This window comes from Mandrillus leucophaeus, unplaced genomic scaffold (genome assembly GCF_000951045.1).
Source record: "Mandrillus leucophaeus isolate KB7577 unplaced genomic scaffold, Mleu.le_1.0 Scaffold18, whole genome shotgun sequence".
Classification (NCBI taxonomy): domain Eukaryota; kingdom Metazoa; phylum Chordata; class Mammalia; order Primates; family Cercopithecidae; genus Mandrillus; species Mandrillus leucophaeus.
Window position 1 is genome coordinate 1,125,882 of NW_012101809.1, and position 14,093 is coordinate 1,139,974.

At 43.4% G+C, this 14,093-nt stretch overlaps 1 protein-coding gene and 1 pseudogene across 1 annotated transcript in view; both read right to left on the reverse strand.

Annotated features, from left to right (window-relative positions):
* Positions 1–402: 402 nt before the first annotated feature.
* Positions 403–1,290, reverse strand: LOC105537830 (annotated as a pseudogene).
* Positions 1,291–7,117: 5,827 nt separating this feature from the next.
* Positions 7,118–14,093, reverse strand: part of ERLIN1 (ER lipid raft associated 1) — a 35,839-nt gene continuing 28,863 nt past the window's right edge. The window contains exons 10-12 of the mRNA XM_011977385.1: positions 12,952–13,041; positions 12,016–12,095; positions 7,118–9,364 (exon numbers count right to left, since the gene is read on the reverse strand). Coding sequence (XP_011832775.1) covers positions 9,143–9,364; positions 12,016–12,095; positions 12,952–13,041 — 392 coding nt within the window. The 3' untranslated portion in view covers positions 7,118–9,142. The remainder of the gene's footprint in view (positions 9,365–12,015; positions 12,096–12,951; positions 13,042–14,093) is intronic.

Sequence of the window (14,093 nt, forward strand, 5' to 3'; positions counted from 1 at the left end):
TGTGATCCACCCACCTTGGCCTCCCAAAGTGCTGGGATTACAGGCATGAGCCAGCACGCCTGGCCTAATAATATTTTTAAGTTGAGTCTTCAAGTGCTGCGTGACACAAAGCTATACTATATAAAGTACTGCTAGGTACAAAGGAAAAAATCTGTACCGCTTTTAGCAAAAGTGCTTTTCCAGAAAAGCAAATCAAAACAATGTAATCAGCAGACCAAGGAGGCTACAGCCAGACATCAGGGCTACACTTTCTCATATCTTGCTAGAAGATCCTATTTATCCAGAATAAAATTTCAGGACAAAACAGGGACATTTTAAACATTTCTTACTTCACCCATTTAAAATTTTCTGTATTTTCAGCATGATCCAGCAAAAAGAGGGCTGCTGTGAGAACTGGCTATTTTATTTTCTTTCTGTGGTGAGACTGTCATGGAGCCTGGATATTTTAGGCTCTTATACATCCCTGACCAGTGTCCCACCATGGTCAAAAAACTTAGCGATGAAGTTGGTGAACTCGGCTTCCTGCAGCTGCCTTCTTCTCCCACTGAGGAAGGTCAGCTGCCAAATACCAGGATCCACTCCTGCAGGATCCTTCCTGTGCACCACAAGGAAGATGCTCTTCTTATGTGAGCTATAAATGGTCATGGCCAGGCACCGTGGGTCACGCCTGTAATCCCAGTACTTTGGGAGGCCAAGGCGGGCAGATCACTTGAGGCCAGGAGTTCAAGACCAGCCTGGCCAACATGGCGAAACCCCGTCTCTACTAAAAACACAAAAATCAGCCAGGCATGGTGACATGCGCCTATAATCCCAGCTACTCGGGAGGCTGAGGCACAAGAATCACTTGAACCTGGGAGATGGAGGTTGCAGTGAGCCAAGATTGTGGCACTGCACTCCAGCCTGGGTGATACAGCAAGACTCTGACTCAAAAGATAAAAAAAGAACTAAGTGGTCAGAATCCCCATCATCACAAAATAGGATAGGATGCACATGGCCAAAAAGGGCTTGGACTCTGGAAAGGGGTACATAGAATCCCAAATCAAAGCCACTATGGCAAGGAAACAGGAGTACATTCAGATGATGAGGCAAATGTCAATGAGACCAAAATTCTCCCCCTACTGGTATTTTTCCAGAAGTACCTTTCCGGCAGAATCATCCAGAGTTTTTCATAGCGGATCCATCCCACTTGTCAGTTTTTCCACGCTTCTCATCCGTCTTCCACTTAGCCAACAAGCCACTGAGGCTACTGCCTCTGCCACCACTTCTCCTGCCCTGGGCAGCTGCTGCCATCTTGTCACAAAAAGCTTTGTTTGAAAGGTTTTGTTTCCAACCTTTGGGAAAAACCACCAATGGGTAATAAGACTTAGAAGGCCCACCATGCTCTACCTTGCCCTTCCCCTCTTCTCACACCACCTCTTCGGTCTCATGTTTCGGTGCTCCCATTCTCACTAATAATGTTGTGCCTATGTTGAATATTTTTTACCATTTCTGGAAGGTTCTTGAACTGAGGTCTTCATGCTATTACTCAGTCCTTTAAAAAAAATAACAACTTGAGATATAATTCATATGCCATACAATTTATAATTTAAAGTATACAGTTCAGTAGTTTTTATTATTTTTTTAATTTTTATTTTTTGAGATGGAGTCTTGCTCTGTCGCCCAGGCTGGAGTGCAGTGGCACGATCCTGGCTCACTGCAACCTCTGCTCCTGGGTTCAAATGATTCTCCTGCCTCAGCCTCCCCCAGTAGCTGGGATTACAGGCGGACGCCACCATGCCCAGCTAATTTTTTTGTATTTTCAGTAGAGACAGGATTTCACCATGTTGGCCGGGCTAGCCTCAAGCTCCTGACCTCAAATGATCTGCCCACTTCAGCCTCCCAAAGTGCTGGGATAACAGGCGTGAGCCATCGCACCCAGCCTCAATAGTTTTTAGTGTATACAGAATTATGCAACTACCACCAAAATCAAATTTTAATATCTCTTCAGTACCCCAAGAAGAAACCCCATGCCCAGTAGCAGCCACTCAATTCCCTCTCCTTCCAGCCTCAGGCAACCGCCAGTCTTTTTGTACATATAGATGTGTCTATGATGAACATTTAATATAACTAGGACTTGGCTTCTTCCACTTAGCCTAATGTTTTCAAGGCTTATTCCTGTTGTAGCATGCATCAGTACTTCATTCCTTTTTTATAGAATATTCCATCATATGGATATACCACATTTGATTTATCCATTCATCAGGTGATGGACACTTTGGGGTTGTGTCCACTTTCTGGCTACTATGCATAACACTGCTATGAACATTCATGTGCAAGTCTTCGGGTGGACATGTTCCCATTCTTTTGGGTAGATACCCAGAAGTGAGATTGCTGGATCATATGTTAACTCTCTGTTTAACATTTTGAGAAACTGAAAAATGTTTTCTAAAGCAGTTCCCTCATTTTACATTCCTACCAGCAAATTATGCAGATTCCAATTGCTTCACTTCCTTGCCCACACTAGTTACTGCCTTATTATAGCCATCCTAGTGGGTGTGAAGTGGCTATCTTGTTGCATTCCGCTAATGACTAAAGATGTTGACCATCTTTTTCACGTTTTTATTGACTATTTGTGTATATTGTCTGGAGAATGTCTGTTGAGATCCTTTGCCCATTTTATTAAGTTGTTATTCCCCGATCTTTAACTGGCTTATTCTCTTTCTCATTCTTTATCTTCTCCCTCTTTTTTCAGACCCTACTAGCACTGCATTCCTCCCACTTTGATAAGTTTCTCAAGTGCTTTGGTTAAGGCCTACTTTCCCACCAGACTGTTTGTTTTTTTTTTTTTTTTTTGAGACAGAGTCTTACTCTGTCCCCCAGGCTGGAGTGCAGTGGCATGATCTCGGCTCACTGCAACTTCCGCCTCCCGGGTTCAAGTGATTCTCCTGCCTCAGCCTGCCAAGTAGCTGGGACTACAGACACACACCACCATGCCCGGCTAATTTTTGTATTTTTAGTAGAGACGGGGTTTCACCATATTGGCCAGGCTGGTCTCAAACTCCTGACCTTGTGATCCGCCCGCCTCTGCCTCTCAAAGTGCTGTGATTACAGGCATGAGCCACCACGTCCAGCCCGAGACTGTTGATTCTAAGAGAGCAGAGACTATGTTTGTCTTACTCACTGTTGTTCATTACTAGCCCATTACTTTATACATTTTAGGTTTCCTGGCACATATCAGGTACTCAACAAACATCTGTTGAATTGTATTTAATGTGATTTTCACAGTTTCTCTTGTGTCAGTAGGGTTGCTGTCTCCATCGAAAAGGTTTTTTTGGGTCACCTCCTCTCTAACCATTTGTGGTCCTGTCTCCTACCAGTTGAGGGTTGTCCCAGAGGCTATTAATTCTTGTGCCTGAGTTGAGCATATGTTTGGACTAACTGCAGCCTCCAGTGTTGGAGGATCCCTAGGGTGAAAAGCAGTAAGTGCAGCTCATGTGTGAGGTGAGACGCAGTCAGAGGAAAGTGAGTTGATGCCTCATGGAACTGTCTACCATGGCCACAGCTGGAATTAGAGGTGGGGTGGAGCGGAATTGTGATAGGGCGCCAGAGGCATCAGACACACCCAGTGTGTCAGAACCTGCCTTATGTGTCTGAAATCCAGTTACAGTTATTGTGCCTATTAAGATGCACACTCTGACAGACTTATATATGGAGAAAACCAAGGCAATTTTGTTTAGGACAAATTGCCTTTCGACCCCTGCATCAACCACTTATGGAATGTGTTTTTAATTCCTGGGAAGGGATGTGACCTTGGCCCGGGGCAGGGGTCTTTAGCTGAGGAAAATTTCTGCAGAGCAACTCTGCTAAAAGCTGTCACCATGAACACTCCCAGCAACTGGGAGAATGAGTGGTTCACATCTGCAAACGGGATCTGGGGGTTGTGCCATCAGCCCTGCACTGTTCACCTCCACTTGCTTTGTAACACAAATAAGGGGAGCTGCTCCCCCAGGCTCCAAAGGGCTGATCTTTCTGGAATCAGCTGTCATACTGCTCAGCTTACTGAGAGCACCTCTGCCAAGCCCTGCAGAGGGCAGAGAAGTCACCCATAGGTCACCACTTCACACATGAACCATCTGATTATCCCTTTTCCTGACCTCGACTGCAGGGCCTACAAATCTCTAAACATCCCTAAAATCTCCCCTCAATTTAGAGCTTCCATCACCCTAAACGTAATGGCTTCAAAGGCAAATATAAAGGGCTGTGGTAAACTTGGATCTGGAATATGACAGGTTCAAATCCTTTGCCACTCATATTCATGGGATCTTGAGTAATGTAATCTCTCTAGATCTCAGCTACGAAATGAAGTAACAGTAGAGCTCATAAGGTTTGCAATGGACAGCTCCTCATGCCTCTTGGCACTGCTAAGGCAAGGGGACCCAGTAAACTGCATTTTGAAATGCAATAGCAAGTGCTTCTCCCACTGCCTGGAACACACTCCACCATCACCATTGCTCTCTTCAGCTGGCTGGCTGCCTCCTGTCCATCCTTACAAAAATGTGGCTCCGGTCAGACATTGCTTCCTAGAATCCACAAGGCTGGGCTGATCTTTACCAGTACCCCACAGCACCCAGTGAATACCCTGCTTACTTACCACACTATCACACTTGCCTACTTACTTGCTGTACTGCCCCATCTCTCTCTCTCTCTCTCTCTCTCACACACACACACACATACACACACACACACAAGGCTATATGGCTTTTTGTTTCCTCAGCAACTAGCACACAGTAGATGCTCAATAAATATTTGTAGGAAGAAAGAAAGACTTTTTTTTTTGGCATTTTTAGTAGAAACAGGGTTTCACCATGTTAGCCAGGCTGGTCTCAAACTCCTGACCTCAGTTGATTCGCCTGCCTCGGCCTCCCAAAGTGCTGGGATTACAGGCGTGAGCCACCAAGCCCCGCCGGAAGGACACTTCTTTTAAATTAAAAAAAAAAAAGTAGAAAAACTGATTGGAAAGACAGGTACTAATTCAGAAGAAATATGGTAAGGGAGACAAGTAAAACATTCTGAGTTACGGTCTATGTCAAAATAGACACTAGAAGTGAGTAATGAATGAACAGTAAATTAGTTTGTTTGTTTTGAGACGGAGTCTTGCTCTTTTGCCCAGGCTGGAGCGCAGTGGCTCGATCTTGGTTCACTACAACCTCCACCTCCCAGGTTCAAGTGATTCTTCTGCCTCAGCCTCCCGAGTAGCTGGGATTACAGGCATGTGCCACCACAGCTGGCTAATTTTTGTATTTTTAGTACAGATGAGGTCTCACCATGTTTATCAGGCTGGTCTTGATCTCCTGACCTCACGATCAGCCTGCCACAGCCTCCCAAAGTGCTGGGATTACAGGCGTGAGCTACTGCGCCTGGCCCAGTAAATTCATTTTAAGTGTTTATACCAGGGCAGAGACCAGGAGAAAGATGAGAAGCTGGCCCAGCTTGTTGGGATGCTCCTGGAGGGCTGTGGTTGGGGTTTAACATCCAGCTAGCTTAGCTCATAGCTGCTGAAGACATTAATCAATGTGTTCTATTATGCAATTGCAGATAGCAGGCACTGTGCTCTCTCCACTATGGGAACTTACAGCTACTCAGAGACAGACACATATATTGACTCCTGTAGACAAGGTGAACTAATGCATCCCAGCAATTACCATGTGCAAATCTTTACGCTAGATGCATCAACATATCCTCCTGAACCCACTGAAGAGTTGCCCTGCAAACATGAGTAAACAGGTTCAGAGATGTTAGGTAACTTCCCATGGTTACACATAAAGTCCTGACATGGACACTGTAGGCTCACTTCTAAGTTCTTTTTTCCATGACTCACTTGCCTGATTTACCTGCATGTCATATTCAACTTTTTGTTCTTTCATGCAACAAAGCCATCTCATATGGGCCAGATGCCATCTTAGGCATTAGCAACAGAAACAATCCCAAGGGAACAGCACAGCCACAGCCCCCACCCTCACAGAGATTAGCATTTGTGAAAACAGACATCAAGCACATAATGAGAGACATGACATTATGTGCTTGATGTCTGTTTTCACAAATGCTAATCTCTGTGAGGGCGTTAACTATGTGCGCATAACATGTGGGGGTGGGGGGAGCAGCCAGGATGCTAACCCAGGCCAAGCAGTTCAAAGTGAACTGAAGCTTTTACATCTGAAGAACTGATACAGACTCAGGAGTTGGCCAAGGAAAGTCAGCATTACCAGGGAAGGAAAGTGAACCAGGCAGATGGAACAATGTATGAGATGGGACAGAGAGAAGGTGTATTCAGGGACCTTAGAGAAGGGTGGCTGGAGAGGACAGCAGGGGTCAGATCACGAACTTCGTGTGCACACATTTGAGACTTAATCCCAAAGCGATTAGAAGCCAGTTTCCAATTCACAAAATTCTTTTGCCACAGAAGAGGCAGAAATCACTTCATTTTAATACCTACCAATAGCCTATAGGATGGTCAGTTCAAATTATTTTCAGGTCCACAGCAACTGACATAGGATACTATGGGGTTGATCCCATAAGAACAGGAGGAAAGAGCTGCTTTCCCCAAAACTCCCATTACCACTCCCTGCTGGCCCAAGATCACCAGGAAATTGACCCCAAGAGGGAATATAGAACGTTTGGGAAGAGCAGGTCCAACTCTGGCTCTTGCGCCGCTAACATCTTAATAGTGAAGTTGGTTATATTGTGCCATTACACTGCCAGTTATAATTTACACAAATTGTTCTTCCTCTGGCTTGGTCTGTCTCCTCCCCTGCTCGGTGTAGAAGTATTTTTGCTCTCAGGGACGGATCCCAGTAGCCTGATGTTCCATCCTCCCTCCTTGCCCCTCTGTTGCAGGCCCTGTCCCACAAAGAATTAGAAGAACATCCCTTGCTAAATTCCAGGAGTCAGCAAAGAGCGGACACCTTGTTTTAAACATTCTGACAGCAGGTAGGCAGTATTCTGGGAAGAGTATAATAAAAGCCTCTAAAGTTAAGTTAAACCAGCAAATAAACTGGCTCCCTAGTTCAAATGTGCAAGACAGCCTTAGGAGCATGTTAAGATGACAGAAAAATGAAGACATGGGAAAAAAAAACACAAATCACTGATAGTAAAATAATTTTATTTAGTTTCTTATTTTAAAAAAGGTAGCATTTCAACATATAAATTTAGACTCAAGATTACAGGGTATATTTGCCAAAAGGAACACCCTGAAAGACGGCCAGCCTCAGAGCTGAGAGGGCACAGGGAGGCACACTCCTCACATGTGGAGTTTAAGCAGAAGTGCTTTAAGACTTCACAGCGGCATTTCCCTGTTCCTCAGCCCTGCCTCCAGGGCCATCACTTTGGGGCAACAGCTTTGCTCATGTAACTATAAAACATCTCTAGGAATGAAAGCACAGAGGTCAATGATCCAGATTTTCCACGACAATCATCTGAGGCAACAATTCGACAGGTAAAGAATTTATTTTTATAATTCAAAAGTTCTTTTAAGGAGAACTAAAGAACACAAAATTCATTCATAAAGAGAATTTATAGAATTAAATGAGCAAAAATGAAAAATTATTTTCTCCGTATTACAAATGCCTCTATAGGATAAAGCCCAGGGGAAAGACCCACTCAAATCTGGGCTTTCCTTTCCCAAATAAAGTGTTTGGCACAACCAACAAGCTGTCATGAGACTGACAGGCCTGACAGCTGAAAGGTTTCTAGAAGTGGTCCCATGACTTTTCTGTGGAGCTTCAATATAGTGTACACAAGAGGTGTCTTAAGCTGCACAAACTCAGGCCAAACTACGCAGCACACTGCTCCAGAGAAGTTAAACTGAAGGAAAAAAAAAAAGGTCCACATGAAGTAGGTCTCCTATTGCCACAGGTTAACTCTGTTGTTTCTCATGGAAAATTAAATTCACTGGCTGCCCAGGACGTCAGTGGAATCCTGATCTCCTGGGGGAGGTGAGAGCTGGAGAAACAACTTCTGGGCCAGGTGGGAAGGAGACAATGACCAAGGATGCTTTCCAGGTGACTTTTTGTTCCACACTATGTGGGCTCCAGACAAACAACCTTAAGGAGCATCAGTGTGCTTGTGACCATCGCAGCCCTCGGACTTGGGCCTTTAGACAGAGGTGATGGGGCAAATGAATATACCCCAGATCCAGTTTTAAAAATAAAAACTCCCTGCAATTATGATACACAACTGTGCAGCAAATCACTAGGAATTGTATGCTGCTCCTATTTGTGGTTAAAGCCCTGTCCCACTCTTGGCCAGTCACAGCCGAAAGGTAACACACAAGGAGGTGGCTGTAGCTAAAAACCAGGCACCTTAGTCAAGCATGGCCTGCGGCAGTGATGCTGACAGTCATCACCCAATGGAGGGAATGCAGGGCCCCAGAGCTTTGGTTCTGAGCAAAGGTTTCATCTCACCTCAAACTTCAAACCAAGCCCTCTGTATCTCTGAGCTTATGAATACAAGAAACTAGTGATTAGGAATCTCTATGAGGAATCTCTGGTTGGGTAGCAAAGCTCAGGTCCCTGCAAGCCACCACCATCCTGTAGGAAAACAGAAAGGTGCAAATTGTATCAAGTAAAAGGTTGCTCAAGTGGAAGATCGTTTCCTGGGGAACTTCAGTGGCCTGGATCTTAATCACATGGATGAAGGCTGGAACTGGATCCCAAAGAAAGGGCCTAGGTCCCAAGTGCAATGAGTCTTCTTGAACTTACCATATCCTTCTCAGTCATCTCTTGAATGGCTGAGCACACATTTCCCTGGGGGACCAATGTAAACATTATTCAACTGATCTCCACTTAGGAAAACACAGCTTGTTATATATTTAGTGTTTAACATTCCAGTGCAGGCAGTATCTCAGCATCAGACTTTCCTCACTCATGAGTAGCAGTTTAGAAAGGAACACATATAGGTTACTTGATAAGACTGTGGCTGAAAAGACCATTTGTGTGTCAGACAGCTGGCTCCATCCTCCAATCAGTGGACTACCCAGGACTATCGCAGGAGAGGCAGAACAGATGAAGTGTAAGTTCCGTGTAAATCTGAAGAGTCCGTATAACCATTGTTCCCACTTAACCCCTTGGGCCACATCTTGATATGGAGAACATTTCCACCTCTTGCATCAACCTGTGCTCTCTTTGTTTTGGATGAGGTTCTCTCCAGAGGGTTCAAGAGCCTCCTTAGAGGGGAGTGAGCTTTCTCTTCCAGTCCTAATATCTGAATATTTCAAAGCACATGAGGAGTCCACGAACATGTTAGGGATGTTGCTGCCAAAATAGATCTTACTGTTGGAAGCAATGGCCTGGTACTTTTTGAGCTCCAGATATTCCGGGGTCAATTTGTGCTGTGTGGGAGCAAACAAGAGCAAAGGCATCAGGATACTCTGGTGCAACAGTCTTCTCTCTCTCTACATACATTTCTCCTGTTGCTCTTCTGAGTATCACGATTCAAGCCTGAATAATTGCCAATGACCCTCTCTCACTTTGGAGAGTGGCTATCACATTAACAGTTGCGTTCCTGACTTAAAATTCCTTCAATAAGCTCTTGACTTAATGCAAGAGAAGCTGTTCACTTTTTAATAAAAGGATGGGGGAGGTTAGAAAACAATTTGTGATAACTAATGATAATAACTAATAATAATAATAATAACTATGGTGACTTTCATTTCATCTAGTTGAATTCAACCTGGAATTGGTCTGGAGTTTCTGTTGATTGTCTTTCTAAAAAACTTATTTTTATTTTTGTAGAGATGGGGTCTATGTTGCCAGGCTGGTCTCAAACTCCTGGCCTCAAGCAATCCTCCTACCTTGGCCTCCCAAAGTGTCAGGATTAAAGATGGGAGCCGCTGCACCCAGCCTCTATTTTTTTGAAGATGAGATCTCACTCTGTTGCCCAGGCTGGAATGCAGTGGTTCAATTATAGCTCACTGCTGCAGCCTCCAACTTCTCGGCTCAAGCGATACTCTCATCTTAGCCTCCAGGGAGGCTACAGGAATGAGCCATCATGCCTGGTTCTCTGTTGATTCTCTTGAGAGAGATACACAGATCAATGGATGAGAGCAGAACTTCAAAGGAAGGGCTGGTGCTGCTTTTCTTGAACAAATTCTAGAACTAGAATAAAATCTCAAGAGGTCATCTGATCTGGTCTTTTGCCTTTCCCCAGAAGCTGGATGTTTAAGCTGTCTGTGACAGACAGCTATTCGTCCACCACCAGATCTCCCTCTGTCACAGAGTTTTGTTTTGTTTACATCAGTGCCAAGATGTATCTATCTAACCAGAATCTCCCTGGGTTTGATTAAAACTCATTGACCACCAGACCTCCCTCTGTCACAGTGTTTTGTCTAAATCAGGATGCCAAGATTATCTAACCAGAATCTGTCTGGGTTTGATTAAAACTCGTCGACCACCAGATCTCCCTCGGTCACAGAGTTGTTTTTTGTTGTTGTTTTTTTTTTTTTTTTTTTGCCTAAATCAGGATGCCAAGATGTCTCTAACCAGAATCTATCTGGGTTTGATTAAAATCCATTTCCACTATTCCCTGGAACATATGCCTTTCAAAGCCCCTCAGATCCTGCTCTGTGATCCTCTCCTTGAGTCCTGACCTGTCCCCCAGGCAAAAGTCCATGTTGTCCTTCACAGTCCTATAGCATTTATTTTCTACACTTTGACATCTTTCACTCCCTGGATCTCTATCTTCCCCAGGTGATCCGTATCCTCTGTCAAAACACTCAAATCAAATCTGGTCATAGTGTACAACCACATTTCTTCCTCAAGCCTTTTTAATATAGGTTAGTATATGAGTCACATTTTTCAAAATGGCATAAAACTACTGCCCCTTTCTGAATAAGGTAGACCTCAATGGCAAGATCTTGAAACTTGTGCCGGATGAGCTTCTCCCATTAGATTTGGACTCCTAGCTTCCTCAACTGGAGTTTCCTGTCATGCCTTTCTCTTGGTCAAATTCCATTATGTGTCTGTAGAATTGTCTTTCAATGTTACGTTCATTTTAAAATGTATATTGGTTTTCAAAGTACTGACAACTCTCATTCTATCATATCTTATCATTTCTTCTAAATACAGATTATGTTGTTCCCTTCTAAATTGAAAGCCCTGTCTATATCTTAAAACTTGACTCTAATCCTTCAAACTGCATCATCCACTTTAGTAATCTCTTTCTCAACCCTTTTTCTCTTCCAATCTGCTCCACAATAACCTTCTCAGAATACTATCAGAGTTCTAGCTGCCTCTTATATAGCCCCTGCTCACTAGCCCTGTACCCTCTAGCCAGCTTACCCCAGTCCTTACACCAAATTATCACCTACAGATCACCCAACCTCCCTTCTCAAGTTATCCCATATGAAATTCCTCATGACTGGAATAGTTTTTTAAATCCAATAAACAAGGAGTACTCAATGAGGGGCATATGGAAATATGTGCATGTGTGTGTGGCAGTTAAAACAACTGGTGACCATTACTGACATTTAGTAGACAAGGACTAGGGATACAAAATATCCTACAATGCATGAGATGGTCTTCAATGATGAAAAAGTATCTCAACCCCAAATGCCAGGAATGCCTTTGATGAGAAACACTGCTCTAATCAAGCTAAGTATCTACCCAAAAAAACTACCTTATTTGGAAAGCAATTGTAAATAGACTCTACTCTTCTCCTGTCCCTCTTACCTCAGAAGACCTTCAACTTGACTAATTATTGAGCCTTATACAGCAGTACAAATGAATGGATTTATGGCGTTTGGCCTGTGTTTATATACGTTAGCCTTTGTCCTAAGCTTCCCACTTTTATAAGGGACTATATAAAGTTCCCTACCCAAGGAATGTGAAATAGTTCTTGCTAACTGACTAATTCTGGAGGATGTCTTGGTCATAACACTTTCTTGACAATGGATAAAATCACTTCTATCATATCAGAGCCCCTGAAAAGAGAAAGCAAAAACCCGACATGCATCATTAGGAAAGTGGCCGGGGAGCCAGTCACCTTGTTTGAGGTGGCATATTTATGTGCAGCATAATATTCAGCATCTGCTTTCGCCTTCTCTCGGGCCAGGAATGCAGCATCTAGCAAATAAAAACAAAGGAAAGGTGTCAATCCATTCCCTCAGCTAGTTAAAAGTCCCTTTCCCCAATGCCTAATATTTTGACTGCTTATTTCACATTGAAAGTTTTAAAAACATATTAGCAGTTTTTGAGTCCCAGTCCCCAGACAGCAACTTCTCCAAGAGGAATACTCTTTTCACTGTCAAATAACTCTCAGCTCATCTGAGCCCACTTGTTTTCTACTCTAAGTTGCTCCTTCTTTCCTCTACCCACTCTCCCACCTCCTATCACTCAAAGCCTCATACTCCACCCAGGTACTAAGCTTCAAGTAAAATAAGTCCAGACATAAAAGCTCTATTTACTGCATTGTCTCTAGCCCCTCCAAATTTGATCGAGAATCAGTCAACAGAGACAGGAAGCAGTAATATATAAACAAGTGACTTCAAGACTGAGCTAAGAATATCAACATCTCACTATGTGAAATCAAGGAGTGTGAGGCCCTCCATGAAAACTGGTTTTTCCATTTTATTTTTATTTTGGACAGGTGGAAAAGAAACTGGTGGTGATGATGGGGTTTATTATCTTGCATATTCTTTACAGTTGATTATGGGTAATTTTCAGATCTTGTGTGCCTGAAAATAAAGTGGTAGCTAATAAGCCCCAATTTAAGGAAGAAAAGGAAAGCTGAGCTACCCACAGTCACAAACAAACCCAACAGCTGGATATGTGACAGCAATTAAAAAAAACTGATTCATACTATCAGGACAGCTACTTCCTCCAGACCAGATTATTCCATGGCCTTCTCACCCACCACAATCAAAGGCAGAGAGGAGGCAGTTCAGGACAGTCAGAGCTTCATCCTCTCCCCACAATGTACCTTCGATTTCAGAAATGCGCTTTTCAGTTTCTTTTTCCATCACTTTCTGCTGAAACCGAATTTTTGCCACTTGTGCAATCTTCTCTGCTTCTATAATCATATAACATAAGAAGACACATTCAAAACCATTTCTGCAGTACCTGAGGCACTTCGAACCAGCAGCACACAGTCTAACACTTAATTACAGAAAGTTTTATGTGCTAATTGTTTCACTAAGTTTTATCTAATCAGACTGTAAACTACTCAAAGGAAAAAAGGGAATTTATTTCCTAATTTACTGTTCTATTTTGACAGTGCTAGTTTTGTGGGAAGGAGTAAAAAAGGTTAAAGTGCCAGTCCTTCATGCAACTCTGTAGCAATGGTCCACAAGCTAATGGGAAAAAAAGATACTTTATGAAAGTATCAGAGAACAAAAACAGAGCAACATAAATGCATGGCAATACAGGACAATTAACTAATGTGGCAGGAGAAAGAAAGAATGAATGAGATAAGTTAAACCAAGGAAGGCCTTCTGGAAGTAACCTTAAAGGAAATAATGGATATGACCTAAGAAGACATGCCAGGAAGCACAGAGAAAGACAAGAAGCGCCAGGCATGGTGATTAATGCCTGTAATCTCAGCACTTTGGGAGGCTGAGGCAGGAGGATTTCTGAAGCCCAAGAGTTCAAGACCAGCTTGAGCAACATAGTGAGACCTCCATCTCTACAAAAAAATTAAAAAATTAGCCAAGCATGATGATGCATGCCTACAGTCCCAGCTACACAGGAGGCTGAGGCATGAGGATCTCTTGAGCCTGGGAGGTCAAGGCTACAGTGAGCCATGATCATGCCACTGCACTCCAGCCAGGGTGACAGAGTGAGGCCCTGCCTTAAAAACAAAAACAAAAACAAAAACAAGAAAGACAAGAAGGCACAAATGAACAAGTCACAATGAAGAGGTGATACGGAGCCAGCCGACAAGACAACAAAAAATAAGAACAGAAAGAGGGCTAGGAGACCTCTGTCGAGTGACAGGCTAAGGAGCTTAGTTTTACTGTACTCAGGATCTACTGTTAAGCTACCATTAGGGAAATGACATGATGAAAATGGTATCAGAAGAGGAGTATTCCAACTGCTGTAGGGAAATAAAGCAGAAAGCAGGGT